The 27,005-nt window shown below is 42.9% G+C and overlaps 1 protein-coding gene across 9 annotated transcripts in view; it reads right to left on the bottom strand.

The window, feature by feature from the left end:
* Nucleotides 1–27,005, bottom strand: part of oxr1a (oxidation resistance 1a) — a 583,533-nt gene that overhangs the window by 84,222 nt on the left and 472,306 nt on the right. For all 9 annotated transcript variants that reach the window (XM_087986357.1, XM_087986351.1, XM_087986354.1 and 6 more), the window contains one exon: nt 13,055–13,217. In XM_087986357.1, the coding sequence (XP_087842483.1) occupies nt 13,055–13,217 (163 nt within the window). The remainder of the gene's footprint in view (nt 1–13,054; nt 13,218–27,005) is intronic.

The raw sequence follows: 27,005 nt of genomic DNA, 5'->3' as shown, positions 1-27,005 counted from the left end.
CAACACTGACCACAACCTCTGGCTGTTTACTCTCCCAGAGGAACATCCTGCAGTTTCTCTCTTACATTCTTCACCTCGGCACCAGGGAGATGACATACCACCCCGAGATAAAACAGCTTTGGAAGATATGCAAGAAATGGATTTTACGAATGCTAAACCTGAGTTCTGAATGCAAAGGCCCGCTGATGGGGCTGTGCTAAGAGCACAGAAATTGAGAGGTGAGATATAAGGTCCATCCACTAATCCCGGCCCCTTTAACTTCTTGCCATTCTCAGGGTCAAACTCTGGAAGTTCACCTCCCTTACAATGTACTGCCTTCACTTTGGATGGTGTTCCATGAGGGCCTTCGCAGAAAAATTGTTTCGCTTCCCTGTCAGCCTCCACCACCAAAGCCTCCAGTGCTCCAACTTTGAATATCAAAATGCACTCTCTCTCTTCTCTGTTCAACCTCTACTGGTTGGCTGTATCAGTGCAAGCAATTAGTAACAACTTCCTTGTGTATAGTGCAGTTCCACCTTCAAGAATGGCAGGCTGCCTTTAAGCGACACAGGCTGGCTCGTGCCTGTGCTCGCAGGGTGCTCCCCAGCATTTGCCAGCCAGCAGTGCATCCAGCTAAACACAAGCAAACAAGAAGATAGTGTAGAGCTACGTATTGCCAAATTACTCCTGCTGATACCTCTCTCAGCTCAGTTTTAACTTCTAACCTAATATGTTCTTTATGGGGAATTTGTTTGTTAAATTTGTTGGTGGTTTATTTTTTATTTTGGGGTGCCACGGTGGCTCAGTGGTTAGCACTGCTGCCTCACAGCACCAGGGTCCCAGGTACGATTCCAGCCTCGGGTGACTGTCCGTGTGGAGTTTGCACATTCTCCCAGTGTCTGCGTGGGTTTCCTCCGGGTGCTCCGGTTTCCTCCCACAGTCCAAAGATGTGCCAGTCAGGTGGATTGGCCATGATAAATTGCCCATAGTGTTAGGTGCATTAATCAGAGGGAAATGGGTCTGAGTGGGTTGCTCTTCGGAGGGTCGGTGTGGACTGGTTGGGCCGACGGGCCTGTTTCCACACTGTAAGGAATCTGTAAGGAATCTAATTGAATCTAAACAAGCTATATAAATTCAAGTTGTTGTATTTTATGGAGAACTAACACATTTAAAACAAAAAAAAAACAGGCTAATGATTTGGCCTATTATAAATAAGCCCTTTGTTCCAAATATTAAAATTCAACAAAGATGTAATCGAGAGGATATCAAGAGGTGTGCTCCTGAAAGGAAAGTAGCTAACAGTTTAGAGGGCCCTTTCCTCCACTGAAACTGAAATACCTGCTCTGAATTTACATTTTTGATTTTTACTTCAGGTGATTAACATTGGCAATATTTCTTTTGTCAAATTAGAGAATATGATCTTGAAGAAAGTAATTGATGATGTTTGATTCATTTCCATAACTGAATCACTAGTTAATGATCAGACATCATTGGCCCAACTGAAACTTGTTTTACCATGTGATCCTTTAATTGTCAATTGAAACAGATATTATTTTCAATTCAAGTATTCACATGCTGGAATGAACCATACACATTTTGTAAAAAGGACTCTCAGCTGAAAATGAAAACAATTTGGCTTAAACACATGTATGAGTGATATTCTAAGTTTATGAAAGATTAGAAGGCATGCAGTCATGCCCGGACAGTTGGAAGTACTCAAGGATGCCCTCATAAGAATGGGGTACAATGCTCAACTCATCAGCCACCAGTTCAAACGTGACACCCCGAGAAACCATAATGACCTCTTCAGGAGAGGGACACAAGCTGCAACCGACGGGGTACCCTTTGTTGTCCAGTACCTCCAAGGAGCTGAAAAACTAGGCCATGTTCTTTGCCGTCTGCAACACATTTTCAATGAGGATGAGCACCTTGTCAAGACCCTCTCCATACCTCCACTTCTTACCTTTAAACAACCACCAAATCTCAAACAGATCATTGTTCGCAGCAAACTGCCTGGCTTTCGGGACATCTTACAACCTTGTCATGGTAGAAGCTGCAAGACGTGTCAGAGTGTCGGCACAGATTCCATCATTACACTTGGGGACACCGCTCACCATATACATGGCAGGTACTCATGTGACTCGGCCAAAGTTGTCCATCTCATATGCTGCAGGCAAGGATGTCCTGAAGCACGGTACATTGGGGAAACTGAGCAGAGGCTATGTCAATTGATGAGTGGACATGGCACAACAGTCAGACAGGAGTGTTCCCTCCCAGTCAGAGAACACTTCAGTGGTGTGGGTAATTCAACCTCGGACCTTCGGGTGACCATCCTCCAAGGTGGACTTCGGGACAGCCAACAACACAAAGTGGCTGCGCAGAGGCTGATAGGCAAGTTCTGTACCCATGGGGATGGCCTTAACCGGGACCTTGGGTTTATGTCACACTATAGGTCACCCAACCGCACTAGACACACACACACACGCACACACACTCCTAAAGACCAATAGGCTCAAATGCTATCATACTCTCATGCACCCTCTCACAGACATATACCCCATTACACACAAACTCATGCACAGAGAGACACTCTCACAGACACTCATAACCACACCCCCATCCCACACGTGTGCCTGCACATACATGCACACACACACACACGTTTGTGGGGTGAATTTGTACTTGCAGATTTACATTTTATTTTGCTCAAAAACTGTATGAATCAAGGAAGATTCTGTAAATCCCTTTTTTAGATTCGAATCAGTTTGAACATTGGGGCACAGATGACCTCACATTCAGTGCATTATCTGGACCACATGGCACCTAATGTAAAAGTTTGCTTGTGAATGTAACTTTAAAAGAGTTCTAGGATTTACATATGAAAGAACTGAAACCAACATGCACATTTTAAAAGATGAGACTTAACAAACAATCCAGGATTTTTTCAATATATAATTTCAGTTATATCACACTGTAAACTTTTGCTATAAATACTGCCCTACGATCTTATACTCCACAACCACCTGTTGAAGGAGCAACGCTCCGAAAGCTAGTGCTTCCAAATAAACCTGTTGGACTTTAACCTGGTGTTGCGTGATTTGTTTGCAGTTCCAGAATCCACATTATAGGAGGGATGTGACAGCTTTGGAGAGTGTACAGAGGAAAACTAGCAGGATGTTGCTGGGAACTAGACAGATTCAGTTAGATTAACTGAGTTATTTTCCAAAGAGGAGATTGAGACAGGAAAAATCTTTTCTCCTTGATAGAGGTACCAATGACAAAGAGGCAGAGATAAAAATTAAGGGACACAAGGTTTACAGGAGGTGAGAGAGAAAACGTTTTCACCCAGAGGGTGATGGGAATCTGGAACTTATTGTCTGTAATGGTGGTAGAGAAAGAAATTATTATACAGTTAAGAAATACTAAGATTATGCTCTTGCAATATCAAGGCATGAAGGGTCGAATGCTGGAAAATGGGATGAGAATAGTTATGTGGTTGTTTCTAACTAGCTTGAATGCAGTGGTCTCAAGGGCCTCTTTCTGTGCTGAAGGTTCTATGACTATAATAGATACAAAGAGAAAACTCATGCAGGTCCTATGGGAGTATTCAAAGTTCAGCAGAGAACATAAAGGAAGCAATGAGGAGAGGAAAGAGCGAGTAAGAAAAAAATACCGGTGAGCAAGGTTAGGGAGAATCCCAAGATGTTCTCCAAATGTATCAAGGGATGAGAAAATCAGGGAAAAAGTTGGGCCCGAAACAGGAAATTTTGCATGGAACTGGAGGATATTGGCAGAGCAGTAAAAAAAAAGTCAAAGTTCTGCAGCACGGAGACAGGCCCTTTGGTCCAAACTGGTCCATGATGACCAAAATCCACGATAACCATACTTCCCAGCACTTCGCCCACATCCTCCTTATTCTTTCCTATCAGGTATTTGTCCAAATGTCTTTTAAATGTTGATAATGTATCCACCTCAACCACTTCCGCTGGCAGCTCATTTCATATGCACACCACTCTGTGTAAAAAGTTTGCCCCTCAGACTTCCTTTCATTCATTCCCCCCTCATCTCCGATTCCCCAACCCAGGAAAAAGACTAAGTGCACTCACCCGATTGATGCCTCTCATGATCTTGTACACCTCTATAAGATTTTGCACCCCCCCACCCTCCTGCAGTCTCTTATACTCTAACTAAAAAAAACTCCTGGCTTATCCAGGAATTGAGTCCAGGCAACATCATTGTAAATTTTTTCTGCACTCTTTCCAGTTTAATAACATCCTTCCGATAACAAGGTGACCAAAACTGAACACAATACTTGAAGTACAGCCTCACCAACATCCTATATAACTGCAACATAACTTCCCAACTTCTATATGCAACGCCCTGACTGTTGAAAGCCAGTGTACCAAAAGCCTTCTTCACTGCCCTGTTTACCTTGACTACACTTTCCGAGAACTGTGAAACTGAACTTCAAGATCCCTCTGTTCCTCTATACTCCATAAGGCCCTATCATTCACCATGAAACTTCTACCTTGATGTGACTTTCCAAAATGCAACACCTCACACTATCTATATTAAACGGTTGGGCACGGTCCGGTGGCTCCATTGTTAGCACAGCTGCCTCACAGCGCCAGGGTCCTGGGTTCGATTCCAGCCTTGGGAGACTGTCTGTGGTTTGTACATTCTCCCTGTATCTGCTCTGGTTTCCTCCCACAATCCAAAGATGTGCAGATCAGCTGAACTGGTCATGTTAAATTACCCAGTGTTAAGTACATGAGTCAGGGGGATATGAAGGGGAATGGTCTGAGTGGGTTTCCCTTTGGAGGGTCAGTGTGGACTTGTTGGGCCGAAGTGCCTGTTTCCATACCGTAAGGAATCTAATCTAAACTCCATTTGCCATTTTTCAGCCCACTTCCTTGTAGCTGATCAAGGTCCTGCTACAATTTCTGATAACATTCCTTGTTGTTCATGATACTGCCCATTTTAGTATCATCAAACTTATTAATGACTTTCATCCAAATCATTGATATTGACAACAAACAGTAACAAGCCCAGAACCGACCGTGAGGCACTCCACTGGTCACAGGCCTCCAGTCTGACAAGCATCCTTCCACCATTACCTGTGCTTCTTACCATCGAGCCAATTTTGTATTCAATTTGCCAGCTGGCCCTGAATTCCATGTGATCTAACCTTCCAGAGTAGCCTACCATGTTCAACCTTATCAAAGGCCTTACTGAAATCCATATCGACAAGATTTACCATGCTGCCCTCGTCAACCTTCCTGGCCACGTCATAGAATTCCTACACTGTAGAACCAGGCCCTTCAGCCCAATAAGTCCACACCGACCCTTCGAACAGTATCCCACCCAACCTACTCCTCTACCCTATTACTCCACATTTACCCATGACTAATGCACCTAATCGACACATCCCTGAACACAATGAGCAATTTACTACGGCAAATTCACCTAACCTGCAGATCTTTGGATTGTGGGAGGAAACACAAACAGACACAGGGAGAATGGGCACACTACACACAGAAACCCAGATCCCTCGCACTGTGAGGCAGCAGTGCTAATTTCTGAGCCAACCACATCACCCTTCATCAATTTATCCATTGCTGCATGTAGCAAACTAAAAACAAAGAAAATTAAATTTTGCACATCGCACAGAGTAGAGAAAACACATTTAATCATATTTCTTGAGTGCATCTATATAACGGTTTATCAATACTCATCATATGGGGCAGTTAAGAATACATAAAGGATTATTAGTTGTGGCAAATATTAAAAGAGGAGAAATGCTGGAGCGGTGAGAAAAAGTTAGGCCAAAACTGTGCGCAGTTCTCGTCACTGGGATGGAGTAATTTCACTATCAATGCGGCTAGATGAGCTCAGATAGTTTTATTTCGAACAGAGAAGGCTGAGAGAGTTTTGATTGAAGTGTATAAAGATTATGAGGAACATGGAGAGAGTGGATAAAAAGCAGCTGCTTTTGAAAAGCAGGGAATGAGTCAGAGTGACAGAGATTTACAAAACAGAAAAAGGCCCTTCAGCCGACTGCATCTGCAGCAGTCAAAAACAAACATCTAATCATTTTAATTCCATTCTCCAGAACTTGGCTGTAAGCTTTGGCATCGCAAGTGCACATCTGAAATACATCTTAAATGTTATGAGGTTTCTGCCTTTAATGCTCTTATAGGCACTAAGCTCCAGATTCCCACCACCCTCTAGATTTTCCTCACATTTCCTCTTAATGTTCTGCCCTTCACCCTAAATCTATGCCCCTCAGTCATTGATGCCTCCATTAAGGGGAAAACCTGTTTTCTGTCTACCTGACTTATATCCCTCATCATTTCAGACATCTCATACATGTTACCTCTCAATGTCCTCTACTCTGAAGGGAAACAACCCCAGTCCAAGCAACATCCTGAAAAAACTCCTTGTTGCACTCTCCAGTGCTAGCATAACCCTCCTATGATATGGGTTCCAGGACTACACACGATACACTAGTTGTGGCCTAACGAATGTTTGAATTCCGTATAACCACCTTGCCTTTATCTCTATGCCTTGACTAATAAAGACAAGTATGCATTATGCCTTAACTTGAGAGACACCAAGGTCCCCCTTATCGTTGGTGCTTCCCAGGGACCTACTATTCATCATGTGTGGCTTGTCCTATGGTCAGCGAAGAATTGAAAATTTTGCAAGCACCCTTGCTATTTCCTTCTTTGTCTCACCCAAGAATCGAAGACATTTTAGCAGAAAAACTGGCAAACACAAGCACAGAAAAGATGCCAAATTTGAGGACGAGATTTTATTTGGGTGAGGGGGAGTCAGTGGTAAATGTTTCAATTTTGAGGGGAGGATGTATATATATATGTGTGTGTGTGCGCGCGCGCGTGTGCGTGTGCGTGCGTGTGTGTGTGGGGGGGGGGGGGGGGGGGGGGTGGGTTGGGGGTTTCCAGTGTATTTGTGTGGTGAGTATCTGTGCATGGTGAAAGAATTAATATGGTGTGTGAGACAGATTATGAAGATGCTGGGGTTGTGGGAGAGGAGGCTGCAGGTCAGGGATGCACGGAAGCAGCAGGAATGCGCACGTTGAGGATGGGGTGGATGCGGGCACAGTGTTCTAGGTGGTGTACAGGCAGTGGGGGAGCTATGGGAAAGCAGATTGTGCTTGTTTGTTTGGGGGATCTGGGCTGTGCAGGGACGTGCATCATACAGGTCTACGATCCATCTATGGTGACGGGGGTGTTGCCTACACCCAGGTGTTGACAGGATAAGTGTGGGAGAAGAGATGGTGCTTACGTGCGGGGAGTGTGTTGCACGGACTGTGCGTCGTGTTGCGCAGGTTGTGCATAAGTGTGGGGTGGGTACAGGGTGGGAGCTTATGTGTGGTTGGGTGCTGTGTGTTTGCGCAGGGCGCATGCATCTGTGCTATGCAGGTTGCGTGTGTGCCTGTTGTGCCTCTGTGCAGGCTGCGGGCATACCTGTTATCTGTCATAAGGGCTGCCTGCATGGGGTTTTTGAGGTGTGTGCAACTGTGTGGGCATGCTTATGTGAGGTGGGTGTGTGGGGGGGTTGGGGCACTGGGGTTCACTCGCTTGTGGGGGTCTACGTGTGGAAACATGTGCGTGTCCTTGCGTGCAGATAGGGTGGAACAGTTATGTGTGTGCATGCAGATGGAATGCAAGGTGTGTCGGCTGGGTTTGTCTGAGGTTGTATGCACATGGGGATGAGGTTGTACACATCTGTGTATGTTTTGCATGTAGTGTACATGTGTGATTAACTGCATGGTGTGCTAGAAGCGTATAAAGGAAGTAGGAGTATACTTAAGAGGGAAATCAGGAGGGCAAAACGGAGACATGAGATAGCTTTGGCAAACAGAATTAAGGAGAATCCAAAGGGGTTTTACAAATATATTAAGGACGAAAGGGGAACTAGAGAGAGAATAGGGTCCCTCAAAGATAGCAAGGCGGCCTTTGTGTGGAGCCACAGAAAATGGGGGAGATACTAAAGGAATATTTTGCATCAGTATTTACTGTGGAAAACAATATGGAAGATATAGACTGTAAGGAAATAGATTGTGACATCTTGCAAAATGTCCAGATTACAGAGGAGGAAGTGTTGGATGTCTTGAAATGGTTAAAGGTGAATAAATCCCCAGGACATGATCAGGTGTACCCGAGAACTCTGTGGGAAGCTAGAGAAGTGATTGCTGAGCCTCTTGCTGAAATATTTGTATCATCGATAGTCACAGGGGGGGTGCCGGAAGACTCGAGGTTGGCAAACGTGGTGCCACTGTTTAAGAAGGGCGGTAAAGACAGGCCAGGGAACTACAGACTGGTGAGCCTGACTTCAGTGGTGGGGAAGTTGTTGGAGGAATTCTGAGGGACAGGATGTACATGTATTTGGAAAGGCAAGGACTGATTAGGGATAGTCAACATGGCTTTATGTGTGGGAAATCATGTCTCACAAACTTGATTGAATTTTTTTGAAGAAGTAACAAAGAAGATTGATGAGGGCAGAGCAGTAGATGTGATCTATATGGACTTCAATAAGGCGTTCAACAAGATTCCCCATGGGAGACTGATTAGCAAGGTTAGATCTTATGGAATACAAGGAGAACTAGTCATTTGGATACAGAACTGGTTCAAAGGTAGAAGATGGAGGGTTGTTTTTTCAGACTGGAGGCCTGTGATCAGTGGAGTGCCACAAGGATCGGTGCTGGGTTCTCTACTTTTTGTCATTTACATAAATCATTTTGGATGCGGGCATAAGAGGTACAGTTAGTAAGTTTGCAGATGACACCAAAATTGGAGGTGTAGTGGACAGCAAAGAGACTGAACAAAGAGACTTTGGAGTGCAGGTTCTTAGCTCCTAGAAAGTGGAGTTGCAGGTAGATAGGATAGTGAAGGTGGCGTTTGGTATGTTTTGCTTTATTGGTCAGAGTATTGAGTACAGGAGTTGGGAGGTCATGTTGCGGCTGTACAGGACATTGGTTAGGCCACTGTTGGAATATTGCATGCAATTCTGGTCTCCTTACTATTGGAAAGATGTTGTGAAACTTGAAAGGGTTCAGAAAAGATTTACAAGGATGTTGCCAGGGTTGGAGGATTTGAGCTACAGGGAGAGGCTGAACAGGCTGGGGCTGTTTTTCCTGCAGCGTCGGAGGCTGAGGGGTGACCTTATAGAAGTTTGTAAAATTATGAGGGACATGGATAGGATAAATAGACAAAGTCTTTTCCCTGGGGTCGGGGAGTCCAGAACTAGAGGGCATAGGTTTAGGGTGAGGGGAAAAAGATATAAAAGAGACTTAAGGGGCAACTTTTTCATGCACAGGGTGGTACATGTATGGAATGAGCTGCCAGAGGATGTGGTGGAGGCTGGTACAATTGCAACATTTAAGAGGCATTTGGATGGGTATATGAATAGGAAGAATTTAGAGGGATATGGGCTGTGTGCTGGCAGGTGGGACTAAATTGGGTTGGGATATCTGGTTGGCATGGACAGGTTGTACCGAAGTGTCTGTTTCCATGCTGTACATCTCTATGACTCATCGTGAGTGCGTGTGTTGTGTGTTTATGGTGTGTGTATGTGCAAGGTGTGCTCTCTTGTGTGGTGCATATATGTGTATGTATGGTTTCTGCATGTATTTGTATGGTGGGGGAATGGGGTGCATCTCCTTGTCAGGGGGTTAATTACATATGTGCATATGTATGTGCGGGCATGGGTGTGGATGGGATTGGATAGTTTATGTATGGTCTGTGTGTGTGCAGATGGAATGAGTGGGGGGAGTGGCAAGTTGGTGGGTCTGTCTATCTCAGTGTATGTGGTATGTATGGTGTGCGCGCATACGTGTGGAGTCCATGCGTGGGGATGGGGTTGTGCACTCAGTGTGCGCGTGCGCCGGTGAGCTGCATGTGTATGGAGGGGTGTGCACATGTTTAGTTGAGATGCATGGGTGTAGAGGGTGTGTGCAGAGTGTGTGCGCGCAGAGTGTGTGCGCGCGCGCGCAGGTGTGTGAGTGTGCGCGCGTGCGCAGGTGTGTGTGTGTGTCATGTGTATAGTACGTGCATCTCCATGCTAACTGTGTATAGGGTTTGTATGAATGTGTCTGTGTATAGGGGATGTCCATGAGCATGGGGGATTCCGTGTGCGCTTGTATATGGTATGGCGTATATACGGGTATATGTTTTTACATGCCTGGAAGGTGTGTATGGGTGCGAGTTTGCATAGGGTGCAGGAGGGGTGTACATGAGAAAAGTGTGTGCATATGGGAAATGTTATGGTGTATGTCTACTGTGTATGTGGGGAGTCTGTGTATGGGTTGGGTGCAGGATGTGCATGACATGTATGGTTTGTATGCATGGTGCGTGTGGGATGCATGTTTGGGGCATGCACATATGTGTGGAGTGTGTGGGGAGAGTGTGGGGTTTGAATGTGGTGCTCGCAAATGTGGTGGGGTGGTGCATGTGTATGTATGGTGTGTATGTATGTGTATGGTGCATGTGTATATCAATGTGATGAGTCCCTTTAAGCATATGTAATGCACATAAGGTACATGTTAGGGGTGTGCATTTGCGTAGGGTATGTCGCTAGGTTGTATCCTTGAAATGTGTGTCTACATGCACGTGTACATCTATGGTGTGCATGGAGGGGAGTGCACATGAATGTGTGTATGGTGTGTGTGGTGTTTGTGCATGCATGTGATGTTTGTGCAAGTACTGTGTGTATCTCTAGTCTATGTACGTGGCGCATGACTATATTTATGGCACGTGCTATGTCTATGATGCATGCGTCTGTTGTGGTTATTTGCATGTTTGGAGAGATGCACATGCCTGGTAAGGTTGTGCATCTTGTGTGCATGTGCGTGTGCACGTACACACACGTGCAGGGGGAGCATGTATGGGGTGGATGGATGTGTGTATATAAGACTATAGGACACTGGAGCAGAAATCTGGCCATTCAGCCCAACAATTCTGCACCACCATTCAATCATGGCTGATAAGTTTCTCAATCCCATTCTCCCCAAACCCCTTGATTCTAAAGAACTTCTTTATCGCAGTCTTAAATATACTCCGCCATCTTCTGTGGCAATGATTTCCATAGATGCACCACTGTCTGGCTGAAGAGGTTTGGCGTACGGTATGTAAATATTGTGTGTGCATGAAGTGTGTGGGGTGTGTGTCTGAGTGTTTGTGTACAGTGTGGATATATGTCTTAGACATGTATTTGAATAGTGTGTGTGGGGGATGCATGCATCAGCTTTCTAAGGTTTCTCAACATGGCCCAGCTTTTGATAATCTGGTCATCGGACTACTGGAAAAACACTTGCTTGCTGGCTGGGACATGCTCATTTTGCTCCAGGCTCTTGAATTTCCTTTCCCTGGGAAACATGAGCCCCTATGCTTAAATGACTGTTGCAACTGGATGCCAGGAGCCCATTTCCTCCCACAACCATCCCTGCTCTTGGGATAAAATTCCGCAAAGAGTCAACAAATAGTGAAAGTGTAAAAGTTAAATTTTAAAAGCAAGACAACCATTTGATGACATGAGACATTACCACGTGTAAGCAAAAAAACGAGAAGCGATAATAGTCCTCCAACCTTGAAGCATGCACCTTAATTCAGTTTTCTAGTTATGAATGCCAAGTAACAATAAAAATCTTGGCTCCAGTCAGGTGGGAATACATGGAATGTATTTAGAATCATAAAATGCCTATACTGCAGAAGTAGTCCAGTTGGCCCATCAAGACTCAATCAATCCTTTGAGGACCATCTCACCTAGAATCCACTCTTCACCCACCCGCCCCTCCCCCCTCCCCCCCAACCTATTCTATCCCCCTAACATTGCACTTTCATTGGCTAATCTACCAAACTGTACATCCCTGGATACTATGGGTAATTTAGAATAGCCAATCCGTCTAACTGCTACATATGGGAAGAAACCCATGCAGACATGAAGAGAACATGCAAACTCCATAGAGTCACCTGACGCTCGAAGCAAACATCGGTCCCTAGCACTGTGGGACAGCTGTGCTAACCATTGAGCCACCATGCCACCCAAATTACCTGGTTAAGAATTGCATCTATTACAATCACATTCAATGGAACACACTGTTTGGGGACAAGTCGTCTATTGTTATAAATTATTTGAGAACATTTTAAATTCCATCTCAATTTTATTTAAAAATAACATGAATAATGTATACTTTGAAAAAAAAATCTCTCATGCATTGCATGTTACTTCCAGTTCTGTAAGATTACAATCATCCCATGGATGAGAGGTAGATAGATATTCATCCGAGGTTGAGGCAAATCTGGTAGGTCTTGTTTCACTGGCCTTGCAGCACCTATAGTGCCTGATATTTACTGCATTCAATACAATTAACCATCCAACAACACCCATTTTGCACAAATGCTCAATATGTTAAGGTTTATAGGATCCTTGGGTTTACAAGTAGAGGCAAAGAGAGTAAAAAAAACAAGGAAATGATGCTACATCTCTACAAATCATTGTGTCCAGTTCTAGTACCTTATTCAAGGAATGAGGTTAAAGCCCTGGAGAGACTGCAAAGGAAATTCACTAGAATGACACCAGGAATGAGGGATTTTAAATACACGATTTAGAGATGACCATACTGAGGTGCTCAAAATTACAAATAATTTTGACAGGGTAAAATGGGATATTCTCTTTCCACAAGTTGGTATGTCAGCAACCAAGGGTCACAATTTTAAGATCGTTGGCAAGAGAAGTAAAGTGAGATGAGGAGATACTTCTTTACTCAGTTGTTAGGATTTGGAATGCACTACCTGGGTGAATGGTGGAGGCAGGTTTCAGAAGAGAGTTAGATATAAGCTTGAAAGTGAAGTTAGATGGTTACAAAGTTAGGGGTGGAGAATGGAACAAGTCGGATAGCTCTTTTGGGAGCTGCTGCAGACACAATGTGTAAAATTCTATGATTTTATGAATTTCAATCTTTCATTCTTTTAAAATTTATACATGCGCAATTTACAAATGACTTGATAAAGATTTTGTTGCAAAATATAAATTAATACCAGAACACACTTACCTCCCAGTCTGCCAGCAATGGAACGTTGTTGGAATTCTCATTCATTTCTGACTTCTCATTCTTTGTGACGACCATGAATCCTTGCTCCTTCACTAACTCTCCAGCTTCATCACCATATAATTCTGGAGACCATTGCACAAAGAAGGCATATAGATGCTCAGCCCTGAAAACAAAACAGTTTCCACTGTATAAATTTCAGCAAATTTGCTTGGGACTGTATTCAGGACAGTTCAACTAGAGTTTATGGACAAGCCAGACAGAAGAAACTGCACTCTGAAAGAACAACATATCCTCAAGATTCACAAAATCAGAAATCATTTACACTTCATTTTACTAATTTTAAATTCAATATATTGAAATGTGGGACCTACTGGTCGAGAGTTACAGACATACAAATTTGGGTATTACCAGGCCAGTCATGAACTGCAACACCAACAATCAAAAAACAGGATAATTCAACTGCTAACCCATCACCTTCAAACCCTGCCCATGGCTTGTTGCGAAGGAAACAACACATTGATCAAATACATCAGGTGTGAATCACACAGAACAAGGCAAATTGACTTCAAGATTAACCAATGACTTGTATTGGTGTTTGACAAAGTTGAAGATGCTGGCAAAAGATTGGTCCCCAGTGTTAATCCCTGCAGTGCCACTGGACATAGGCTTCCAGTCACAAAACACCCTTTGATCATCACCCTCTGCTTCCTGCCACTCAGCTAGTTCTGGACCCAAGTTGAAAAGTTCTATGGATCCCATGGACTTTTATCTTTGCTATTAGCCTCCCATGCAGGAGACCATCAAAAGCCTTGCTGAACCCCAAGTTGGCCACATCGAATGCACCTGATCACTCCTCAAAAATTCAATTAAGCTGGTCAGACATAACCTCCCCTTAACAGAACAATACTTTTGGGGTTCTCCTGTGGCACAGTGGTAGTATCCCTACCCACAAACCAGGAGGCCCAGATTCAAATCCTACCTGCTCTGGAGGTGTGTCATAACATCACAAAACATGCTGATTAGAAATCTATATTAATTTTTGTTAAAAAAAACACAATTTAGTGGGCTTTATAATTCAAATTAGTTAAAGAGCATGGCCAGTAATTTGTGCTCTTTCAGGATAGTCAGTGGATTCAATGATTCGAGTTGGTTAAGGACAGTCACCAGCCCATGCTAAAGGTTCACGTGCTCCAGAGGTGTGTCTAAAAAAGTTGATTAGAAAAATAGACAAAAATGGAGAGTCACTGGGATTTAATGCTGAGAGTTTGTTAAGGAAGGAATCAGAGGGACCCTTTTGTGGTGCAGTGGTAGCATCTTTACCCCTGGACTGAGGAGCCCAAGTCCAAATCCCACTTGTTCCAGAGATGTGTAAGAACATCTGCGAACAAGTTATAGAGTCACAGAATCATAAAGATGTACAGCATGGAAACAGACCTTTCGGTCCAACCCATCCATGCCGACCAGATATCCCAACCCAATCTAGTCCCACCTTCCAGCACCCAGCCCATATCCCTCTAAACCCTTCCTATTCATATACCCATCCAGATGCCTTTTAAATGTTGCAATTGTACTAACCTCCACCACTTCCTCTGGCAGCTCAGTCCATATACGTACCTCTTAGGTCTCTTTTATGTCTTTCTCCTCTCACCCTAAAACTATGCCCTCTAAGTTCAGGACTCCCCGACCCCAGGGAAAAGACTTTGTCTAGTTACCCTATCAAGCCCCTCATAATTTTGTAAACCTCTATAAGGTCACCCCTCAGCATTCGACCCTCCAGGGAAAACAGTCCCAGCTTGTTCAGCCTCTCCATATAGCTCAAATCCTCCAACCCTGGCAACATCCTTGGAAATCTTTTCTGAACCCTTTCAAGTTTCACAACAACATTGCGATAGGAAGGAGACCAGAACTGCACGCAATATTCCTCGCATTTATCTGAATTAAACTCCATCTGCCACTTCTCAGCCCATTGGCCCATCTGGTCACGATCCTGTTGTAATCTGAGGTAACCCTCTTCGCTGTCTACTATACCTCCAATTTTGGTATCATCTGCAAACTTACTAACTGTACCTCTTATGCTCCCATCCAAATCATTTATGTAAATAACAAAAAGTAGAGGACCCAGCACCGATCCTTGTGGCATTCCATTGGTCACAGGCCTGAAAAACAACCCTCCACCACCACCCTCCATTTTCTACCTTTTAGCCAGTTCTGTATCCAAATGGCTAGTTCTTCCTGTATTCCGTGAGATCTAACCTTGCTGATTAATCTCCCATGGGGAATCTTGTTGAACGCCTTACTGAAGTCTATATAGATCACATCTACTGCTCTGTCCTCATCAATCCTCTCTATTACTTCTTCAAAAAACTCTATCAAGTTTGTGAGACATGATTTCCCACACACAAAACCATGTTGACTTTCCTAAAAATTCATGGAGGAGGGTCAGTTCAGAACCATATCTTTCCCGAGGACTGGTCTGTCAAGCGCCTTCCTGTCACTCGATCAGTAGAAAGGGTTCAACAGGATTGATCATTATTCCCTACTTGGGACTCTGTGGGATGCAGCTTATTGGCCAGATCTGACTTGTATACTGATATAGTGTGTCTGAATAAAGTTAACCGGTCCCTTACGGCATCCCTTCACTTTGGAAGGGGTGTGTTTCAGGGCTGTCCCTTGTCCAGCCAGCTTCATTTCCGCTGCAAGAAGCCTTTCCTCCTTATGTGGAGGTGGTTGTCAGGGTTGATCTGTGTGGGCCAGGCATGGGAGTGGTTCTTTCGGCCTATGTCAGTGATGTACTCCCCTGTTCACCGACCTGGCTGACCTGGGGAGGATGCACGACTGCAAGGTGGTGTACTCAGCACTGAAAACAAAAAGAGTGCTTTTGCAGACCAGTTCGAGGATGCTGAGGTAAGCGATTGAATCCCATTTCTGCATAGTCCCATTTGGATGGAATTTCACATTGGCCCGAAGGTCCTAAACTTCCCTCAGAAATCTGCGCCTCACAGCCTGACTCACTTCCTTACTATATTTTGTGTTATTTAGGCAGATAAAGTGGAGGTTCTTGTATAGGTCGCTGCTGCACACCATCCATCCACTGTGACACTTACATTCGTCGCCTAGATACACCTTACTTGCTGCCATGCGGCAGGGATCCCCAGTGGAGGGTTCTCTACATTGGTGTCTGCCCTGTTCCCATCAGGGATCTGGGCAGAGGTATTGCAGCAGTTCATTGGATTCCCAGCCAAATGTTTGTTTTGCAGCGATGTGGAGTCTCTAGGCCTTGTACATATTGGTTATGGTCACCTACACTTCCTTTTTAGTTATTGGGAAAACCTTTGATTGTGTTTTCGGTTACACTTCAGCCCCACACTCATGGTATGGAGGAGTACAGCAGATTGGAGGATCTCCTTGTGAGTCTTCTCCTGGGCATAGCCAGGCTGGTAACAAACAGGTACATGCAGTGGAGCATGGAGGGGGCCATATCTGCAATCTGCCCACCCCTCTTCCGTTCAAGCCCAAGTGCCATTTGAGATGGAGCATGTAGCGTCCACCAGTACTGTTGACGTTTTTGGGAGAGATGGCTGCCACGGGGGATGCAGTGCTTTACTTCCCCTGCCAATTCCATTATGACTTAGTCTCTTTGTTCTCGCCCTAGCTCCCTGGCCACACACTTTAAGGACAGCATTGCCTTAGCAGGCTTTGCTTATTAAAGTTTAATTGGCCACATGGGTGTTCTCCTGGTGATGGTAAAAAAATGAATATTAAAGTACATAAACAATGGGATCTTTTTACTGTGTCACTGAAAATATTATACACAGCCATGAGTGATTTGGGGACAAACATAAGCACTACTCCTGGGCCTTCTTGTGTATAGTGGCAGTGCCTCTGCTCTGGATGAGGGAGGCCTGGTTTCAAGTCCCACCTGCTCCAGAAAGTGTGTAATGTCAGATCTGAACATACTGAGTAGAAAATGGGTGAAATAAGAAAAAGGAAGGTGCCAGCGGGGCCCTCTTATAGCACAATTGCCATGTCTCTACCCTGAACTGAGGCACCCGGGATTTAATTCCAACCGCTCCAGAGGTGTGTAATAACAGCTCTGAACAGATGGATTAGAAAATAAGTATGGTGGAAAGTGAGAGGGCTCTTGTGGTTCAGTGGAAGCATTCTTACCTCTGAGCCAGGAAGCTTGGGTTCAAGTAATAACATTTCTGAGCAAGTTGATTAGAAAATATCTATGATGCAAAGTGTCAATTGTCATGTTACAGTGATATTGTCCCTACTTCTGATCAAGGAGGCCAAGGTTCAAGTTCCACCTGCTCCAGAGATGTGCAATAACATCTCTGAATGTTAGTTAGAAAAATAGGTTAAATAAAAAAAGATAGCTGTTGCACAGAGGCAGTGTCCCGAACTATAAAGTTCCACTTGCCCCAGAGGTGTGTAAATACATCTCTAAACAGAATGATTCTAAAAAGAGGGTCCTTATGGTAGAGAGGCAATGTTTCTACCTCTTAGGCCGGAGGCCCTGGTTCAAGTCTCAAGAGGTACAAAGTAACATCTCTGATAGGTGAATTAGAAAAATAGCTTAAATAAAAATATAGAGGAAGTCAGTCATTAAAAAAAAAGGGCGTCAGTAGGTCTTCTTGTGGCAATGTCCCTGCCTCTGATCCCAGAAGCCCGGTTTGAAGTCCTACTTGCTGCAGAGGTGTGTAATAATATCCCCAAATGGGTTGATTACAAAAAAAAAAGAGGTTAAATGAAAAGATAAGGGTGTCAGTGGGGTTAATGATTCTTGTTTGTTAAAGAGAGTCAGCAAGAATTTGTAAAAGAGAGATCATGTTTCCGTAATACAATTGGATTTTCTTTGCTGAAGTAACTAAGATGTTTGTGAAACTACAGCAACAGTGGTACGGATTCAAAGATATCATATAATGAAGAATCAAATGAGAGGCGGTGTTTTTGAAACAGAAGTGGTTCATGAAATGGCTGGGGAGGAAGGTGGGCAGCAGCTGGAGAGAAAATAAAACTGGTTTTGGACTGAGAATAATGAATCATAGAATGATAGACAATGGTGTTCCCCAAAGGTCACAAAGGAAAGGAAGGCAGTGGTGTGGAGCTAATGTTACTAGATTAGTTATCCACAGCTCCAGGTTAATGTTCTGGAGGCTCATGGGTTCAAACCCCACCATACCAGATGGTGTTTGAATTCAATAAAAATTTGGAATAAAATGTTGGGCTATTTGTAAAAACATGTGAAAACCATGAGGTTCATTAAATCCCTATATTCTTCTTGCCCTGTGGATACTTAGGATTGGGCCTTGCTCACTACACCCACATTCCATAAAGAAGTAGTTAAGATAAGGAGTAGACTCATCCCCTTTCAGTCTGCTCTGTTTTTTTATTAAGTCATAATTTCTTAGGGAACTTGAGTCCTGTTGAAAAAAAGTCATTTGTCAAAACTTTACATCTTATACAGATCAGAACAATTTGCAAGAAAAGTAAAGGGAAAACAATATTTATAATGTATAGGAGAGTGCTGATTTCTTGGCAAGTATTCTGATTTGAAGAGACATTACCACAAAGAATGCACTAGATAGAAAATGACTGACAGTTAATTGCCAAGGTTAGTTTAAATTTTAACCCAGGCAAGTTGATTCTAAGTGGTCAACACATGTATATGTTCTGGAAAATAGAACAGTGTGTATACATACTGTACCTGGCTCAAGTCAACAAAAGGTGAGCACCATTCTCTAATTCATTTCATAAGGCAATGCTCGAGCATGACATGATGGGCCAAACTGCTTATTTTTGCAGTGACCATTCTATGATTTCAATCTTTATCCACCTAATATTTCAAGAACCGAAGGTGAAACTGGCTACTTATAGCTTCTTCATTTAACAGAGCTGTGGGTGAAGACAGATCTATTAACCTTCAGCACTGCTGGAAATATTGAACAGTTCAATGCAGTTTATTTATCACAGCTACTGCATAGGTCACAGGAATTCAGCCATTCAGCGCATCAAACCTGTTTCAGCATTTAACATAATCAAATATTTCAATGCCTTTTACTCACAAAATCCCCGCACCCTTTATGCCCGTTCAGGATCAAATATTCATCAACCTATACCTTAAATATACTCAAAGGCTGAGCTTCCAAAGCCCTTGGAGGCAGATAATTTGGAGGTTTCACAACCATCTGAGTAAAAAAAACAAATCACTTCAGTCATAAGTGGCATTCCCTTGTTCTTAAAATTGGTCCTATTTTCACCAACCAGGGAAAATTTCTCACCTGCATCTACCCATTTTATTCCTTATAATATTTAGTTGGTTTCAATGAGATCATTTCTCATTCTTCAAAACTCTTGATAATATTGCTACAGTTTGCCCAATTTCTCTTCATACACAATCTCACCACCTCAGGAACAAGTCTGCAGAATCTTTGTTGCACTTCCTTCATGGGAATGATCTCTTTCCTGAGATAAGGGGACTGAAACTGCACTCCAGGTGTGGTCAAACCAAAGCTCCATACAACGTAAGCAAGTCTTCATTACTGCTGCACTGAAATCCTCTTTGGACAGTTAAACAATCCACTGGAGGAGACGGCACAACAGAGATCCCCATTCTCTATGGTGGGCGGGGGGAAGTGTAGCATATCATTGCAAAAGATAAGGTTGAAACATTTTCAACAATTTATAGCAAGAAATGGGATATGAATGATTTATTTCAGCCTCTCCCAGCATCACAAATGTCAGTTTTCAGTCTATTTGATTCACTCCACAACTATCAATAAACGGCTATGACAATGGTTATGGGCTCCAATATCATTCCAGTAGCAACAAAACTAAAGACTGATGACATGCACCCCAGAATTAGTCACACCACTAGCCCTATTGGGCTGATCCAGTATACAACTGCAACACTGGCATCTACCTGACAATGTAGAAAATTGCACAGATATGTCCTATACAGAAAAAGCATGACAAATCCAAACCAGACAATTAGCACACATCAAACTAGTCTCGAATATCCGTAAAGTGATGGATGTTATCAACAGTATCATCAAGTAGGTCTTGCTCAGCAATAACTTTCTCACTGATGCCCATTTTTGGATTCCTTGGTCATTTAGCTTTTGACCTCATTACTGTCTTGGCCCAAATAGGAGTGAAACTCCTGAGGCTAGATGAGAGTGAATGTCCTTGCCATGATGGCCATACTTTATTTAGTGTCGCATCAAGAACCCCAAGCAAAACTGGAGTCAGTGGGGATAAGCAGAATACCCTCTGCTATAGTTGGAGTCGTTCCTGATACAAAGGAACATGGTTATGGTTGTCATCTTAGCTCAGGACATCCTTACACCCCATCTTTTTAACCTGTTTCATCAGTGGCCTCTCCTCCATTACGAGGTCAGAAATACAAATGTTCACTGATCACTGCACAATGTTCAGAACCATTGTAACTCTTCAGATACAAAAGCACTTCATAATCATATACAGCAAGACCTGGGCAATATCCAGGCATGGGCTGAAAAGCGGCAAGTAACATTTGTGCCACCCAAGTGTTAGGCAATGACTATCCCCCCAAAAAAATCTAACCATGGCCTCTGACATTCAATGGCATCAAGATCTCTAAATCCCCAACTATTGTCATCCTGGGGTTTTACCATTAACTAAAAACTAAAAAGTGGACTAGTCATAGAAGTACGGCGACTACAAGTACTAGCCAGGGACTAGGAATCTTGCAGTGAATAATTCATCTACTGACTCCCAAAATCTGTTCACTAGCTACAAGGCACAAGTTGGGAATGTGATGGAACACTCAAGAAGCTTGACACCATAGCTTAACTGTTATCACACTGACAAACATTCAGTCCCTCCACCACTTACACTCAGTAACAACAGTGTGTATCATCTACAAGATGCATTGCAGAAAGTTGCCAAGGCTCCTTAGACTGCACCTTCTAGACTCACAAATGTCACTATTTGGAAGGAGGAGGGCAGCAAATACATGGAAATATCACTTGCAAATTCCCCTTCAAGTCACCATCTTGACTTGGAAATACGTTTCTGTTCCTTCAGTGCCACTGGGTTAAAATTCTGGAACAAACTCCCAAACAGCATTTGTGGGTATACCAACACCAAATGGGTTCAATCGTTCAAGGCGGCGACCCACTACAGCCTTGTCAAGGGCAATTAGGGATACGCAATAAATACAGAGGAACCTCGATTATCGAATATCAATTATCCGAATTTCGGATTATCTGAAGCAGATTTCAAGGCCCCGATAGAAACATTACATTAAAAAGGTATTTCAACACTGATTGCGTCTTTTGTTTACAATGATTAAAAATAAATCCGACTTACTGAAATGCTGCTGAGAACAGTCCTGGACATTAATAGGAGCCCAGGCACAGTCTCCAAATGACTGACTGCCCGCCCTCTCTCCGCCTACACTTTCACTGGAGTTCTACACATGTGTGCGTGTGTATTATATATATATATATATATATATATATGTGTGCGTGTGTATATATATATATGTGTGTGTGTGTGTGTGCGCGCGCACACACACACACACATATACACACGCACACACACACATATATATATATCTATATATATATATATATAATGATGGTGTGCGCGCGCACACACTGTTGGATTGAAGGGGGGGGCAGACCCGGGGTGATGCTGAACAAGCCCTGAGACAGAGAGAGGGAGCACTGAATCAATTAACTTAACAATCAATTATCCGAACAAAATACTGCTCACCTATCTTGTTCGGATAATCGAGGTTCCTTTGTACTGGCCCAATCAGTGACACCCACATCCTGTGAATTAATTACAGGAAAAGATAGTCAAGGAGGGTTTCCCGTTGTTTGGTTCTCAGACCACTGAGCCCAGGCTAGTGGTTCTCTGACTGAACTGGATGTATACCACCAGTACTACAGTCATGGAAATGTGTGTCACTCATTATGAATAGATATTCAAAGTACATTGTTTAACCTAAGGGTAACACAGACAAGATAATTACGAACAAATCCAGCAGGAAATGAGGTAACATTTCTTTCTGAGAACAATTGGAATGTGGGATTCAATACCACAGGAAACAATTGAGGCATCAAACAGAAAATGATGGAAAATACTTCCAGGCCAGGTAACATCCTTGGATAAAGGAACAGGTTGAACTTGTTCAGTTATTGTGGCAAAAAAACTTAAGATACTTCCAAAAGAAAACTAAGACAAGTTCATTAGAGAAAAGGGAATAGCAAGATATTCAGGGAGGCTCAAAACATAAATAATAGACAGTTGGAAGCCAATTGGCCCCTGCAACCTGTTTTGCCAAGAAGCAAAATCATGGCTGATTTTGTACCTTTTCACCTGTATTAAACCCATATCTTTGAATTCCCTTCAGAGTTTAAAACATGTGATCTCTGTCTTAAACACTCTTAAAGGCTAAACATTTACCATGTGCTGGGGTTAAGCATTCAAAAGCTTCATACTTTTTTAAATGAGGAAGGTTCTTCTGCTCTCAAATGTCAATGGCTGATGCCTTATTTGAGATTCTGACTTCATGTTTGGGCTCCAGTCAGGGAGAGACATCCTCAGCAATTGTGCTTTCAAGCTCCTTAAGAACTTATTAGACTACATCTTATTCATCTAAACTACAAGGAATACAGGTTGGGTATGCACAGCCCATCCTCTTGTAACAGCCTGCACATTCCAGGAATCAGTTGATTTCCCTTCACTGCAAGTACGCCTTTTCTTGGGTAAGCACACCAGGTGTGGCCTCACCAAAGCAGACTCTAGTTTTAGTAAGACATCTTTAATCTTGTACTTTGGCAGAAGGTTACCATAGTATCTCCTATTCTCACTGCTTGCTGCATCTCCATGTTAATCTTCTGCAATTCATTTTACAAGCACACCTAGGTCTTTCTAAAAGCAAAAGACATACCGTTACCGTTGTAAATATTATTCTTTTGAATAAAGTGGATAATTTCATTTTGCCAGATTATTTCTCTTATGAGTCCACTCACCCAACCTGTCTCATTCCCTCTTGGGCTTCTGAGTGTCCTCTCACCATTTACTATTCCATCTCTGCAATATCAGCAGACTTGGACATATGTGCTCAGTACCCTCTAAGTTCTTATTAATGATGGTTAAAAAGTTGGTGATCCTAGTACAAATGACTTTCAATCTGTAAATATACGATTTATTTGTACCGCCTATCTTACTCTTCACTAATCAAGCTTTGATCTATACCAATCATCCCAGGAAGCAAAGGAATATACTGTTACTATGCAGTAGCAACACAAATGGTGTTTGCCACTGACTAGAAATGTTGCTGTCCAGCCAAAATGATATTCTGCCTATCATACAAATGAATAAAGTGGCAGATAGAAGTTTGGTGCCAGTTATTTAGGCTATACAATCCAAGAGTGTATCAAACAGCACATTCATTCAGCTGCCTGTTACAAACATTTTACTGACCATACCCAACCAGCCCATGCTGCAATAGTAAACCGCAGTATTTAACATTAGATGGAATTCTGTAAGTAGACATTTGCTGGTGAACCCCAAGTTTGTGAAGAATTATACTAACAACCAATTTGGGATTATCAGTTAGGCTTGCAGTGTACTCATGTGTACAGGAAGTTAGGAGATAGCGAGGAACGCAGATGCTGGAGAATCAAGAGTCGATGAAGTCTATTGGAAGTTACACATCTTAGTACACAGAGCACTATTCGTTGCAAACAGAAAGAACACTTATATACACTCTTTGACCAAACAACTTCATTTTAAATGAAAATCAAGTTTGGCAGTCAGCATTGTCAGTCATTATTAACTGAGGGCATTCTCCATTGTATTTCCTCGACCAGAGTTCACTAGTCAGCCAGTCAGCACTCTTCTCTCAGCATATATGGTGTCTCACCTTTATTTTGGTATTTCTTACAAACTGTTGTCTTGATGAGTGCAAGTTGTGCCTTTCTCACAAAGACCACCAAATGCTTATTGTGATGACCATCTAAAATCTGGTTCTGTGTCGAATTTGGAGTCATGTCTTTTAACTGTTCTGTACATGCAAAATGAAACTTTATAGTTTAGAATCTGAGGGACAACGTGAGCTATAAAGAATGAAGTTCAATTTACATACAGATTCATGATACAATAACTTTGACAAAAGCCTGATGCAAACATTTAACTGCTTTAAGTGTTCTTCACAAAAATGATGCAAACTGTTGGTCTGCAATCTCTCCCAAACTAAGAATCGCACTCAACGACCTCCACTTTCGCACTCCCTCACCCACAATCCCAACATTTTGCTCTTAGTTCACACAAAATCCGAAGCAATAGAAATCTGGGGTAAAGTTTGAGAGCACGACCTTAAAAAAATATTGGAAATACAAACAACTCTAATAAAGCCAACATCCCCATTGCTGTAATTGATAAATGTTGAACATCCCCAGGTTGAACAGTATTTAGCATGGCACTTGCTGATGATTGCATCACAGGTTAATTCAGTGGGCAACATGTGGGGAGCAAGGGTCTGGCCCAAATAAGAAGTGATCATTACATTTTCTAAAGAACATAAGAACTAGGAGCAGGAGTAGGCAGTCAGGCCCTTTCTGCCTGCGCCGCTTCAATGATGTCAAGGTTGATCTTCGAGGACTCAAGGAGAAAGTGAGGACTACAGATGCTGGAGATCAGAGCTGAAAATGTGTTGCTGGAAAAGCGCAGCAGGTCAGGTGGCATCCAAGGAACAGGAGAATCGAAGTTTCGGGCATAAGCCTGAAGAAGGGCTTATGCCCAAAACGTCGATTCTCCTGTTCCTTGGATGCCGCCTGACCTGCTGCGCTTTTCCAGCAACACATTTTCAGCTTCGAGGACTCAGATCCACTTACCCGTGCTCGTACCATATCCCTGAATTCGTTTATTGTTCAAAAAATATTTAAAATCATTTACTGAAATAGCGTCAACTACTTCACTGGGCAAGGAGTTCCACAGATTTACAACCCTCTGGGTGAAGAAACACCTTCTCAATTCAGTCCTAAATCTGCTCCCTCTTGTCCTAGTTTCACCTGCCAGTGGAAACATCTTCTCTACTTTTTTTTTTATCTATTCCCTTCATAATTTTATATGTTTCTATAAGATTCCCCCCTAATTCTTCTGAATTCCAATGAATATAATCCCAGTCTACTCAGTAAGCCAACCCCCTCAACTCCAGAATCAACCTAGTGAAACTCCCCTGCACCCCCTCCAGTGCCAGCACATCCTTTGTCAAGTAAGTAGACCAAAACTGCACACAGTATTCCAGGCTCGGCCTTACCAGCACCCTGTACAGCTGCAACATAACCTCCCTGCTTTTAAACTCAACCCCTTTAGCAATGAAGGACAAAATTTCATTTGCCTTCCTAATTACTTGCTGTACCTGCAGGTCAACCTTCTGTGATTTATGCTGAAGGACACACAGATCCCTCTGCATAGTAGCACGCTGCAACTTTTTACCATTCAAATAATCCTTTTTACTGTTACTCCTACCAAAATGGATGACTTCACATTTATTAACATTGTATTCCATCTGCCGGACCTTTGCCCACTCACCTTATATATCGATGTTCCTCTGCAAAGTTTCACAGTCCTCTGCACAATTTGCACTGCCACTCATCTTAGTGTCCCCAACTCCAAATCACTTACATAAATTGTGAACAATTGTGGTCCAAACACCGATCCCTGAGGCTCACCACTAGTCACTGACTGCTAGCCAGAATAGCACTCAGGTATCCCCACTCATTGCTTCCTGTTAGTCAAGAATCCTCTATCCATGCTAATATTTTACCCTGAACATCATGTATCTTCAACTTATGCAGCAGCCTCTACAAACAGCTGAGACAAAAAGATTTTGCAAATTATTCAAAAGTAGAAATCAGACTGAAAAATTAAAGAAAAAGCTTTTCACAATGGAATACAGATGAGTTTTATAACTGTTAACCTGTTAGACTGTTCTAATGATCTGTTAGACTAGATCTGGAATATTAATTTTCAGTCTACACTACTGTATTAAGTGAAACTGTTGCAACTTGGACTTCGACGTTTTGGAAATTATAAGTGTTCAAGATACAAGTAAGACAAGGGAGGAAGTCGCAAGATCACTTGCGAAAATTTTGTATTCCTCTCAAAGGTGCCAGAGGACTGGAGGACAGCAAATGTGGTACCACTGTTCAAGAAGGGAGCATGGGATAAACCACAAAATTACAGGCCAGTCAGTTTAACTTCAGTGGTGTGAAAATTATTGGAAGCAATTTTGCGGAACAGAATTAGTCTGCGTTTGGTGACACAGGGACTGACCAAGAACAGTCAGCATAGCTTTATGAATGGAAATCATGTCTGACCTACTTGACTGAATCTACTGAAGTAGTGGCCAGGTGTACAGAAGAGGACATTGCTTCTGAAGAAGTCTACTTGAACTTCAGCAAGACATAGATAAGGTCCTGCATATGAGAGTGATGGCAAAGGTAAGACCACATGGGATCCAAGAAAATTTTGTGAGTTGGATCCACAATTGGCTGTGTAAGAGAGAGTGGGTAATGGTCAAGGCCAACTTGAAGACTGCGTCTAGTGGGGTCCCACAGAGATCAGTGTTGGGGCTCTTGCTGTTTGTGGTTTAGACTTGAATATAGGAAGGTTGACCAGTAAGTTTGCAAATGAAACAACAATTGGTGGTGATAAATATTTTAAAAGATGGGCTGATCAGTGGCAAAAGGAATTCAATTGAGATAAATGTGAGGTAATGCACTAGGGTAGGACAAACAAGGCAAGGGAATCCATGAAGAATGGTAGGACCCTGGAAAGCACAACATCAGGAGGAATTTGTTACACATGTCCCTTAAAGTATCAGCACAGGTGGATAAAGTGGTTGAGAAGGCATACAGCATATTTGTCTTAATTATTCAATTCAGAG

This window comes from Chiloscyllium plagiosum, unplaced genomic scaffold (genome assembly GCF_037043375.1).
Source record: "Chiloscyllium plagiosum isolate Xiang-an unplaced genomic scaffold, Cpla_swu_hap1 HiC_scaffold_4, whole genome shotgun sequence".
NCBI classification, from domain to species: Eukaryota; Metazoa; Chordata; class Chondrichthyes; order Orectolobiformes; family Hemiscylliidae; genus Chiloscyllium; species Chiloscyllium plagiosum.
Note: the sequence above shows the minus strand (reverse complement) of the source record. Positions and strands in the feature narration are given on the sequence as shown.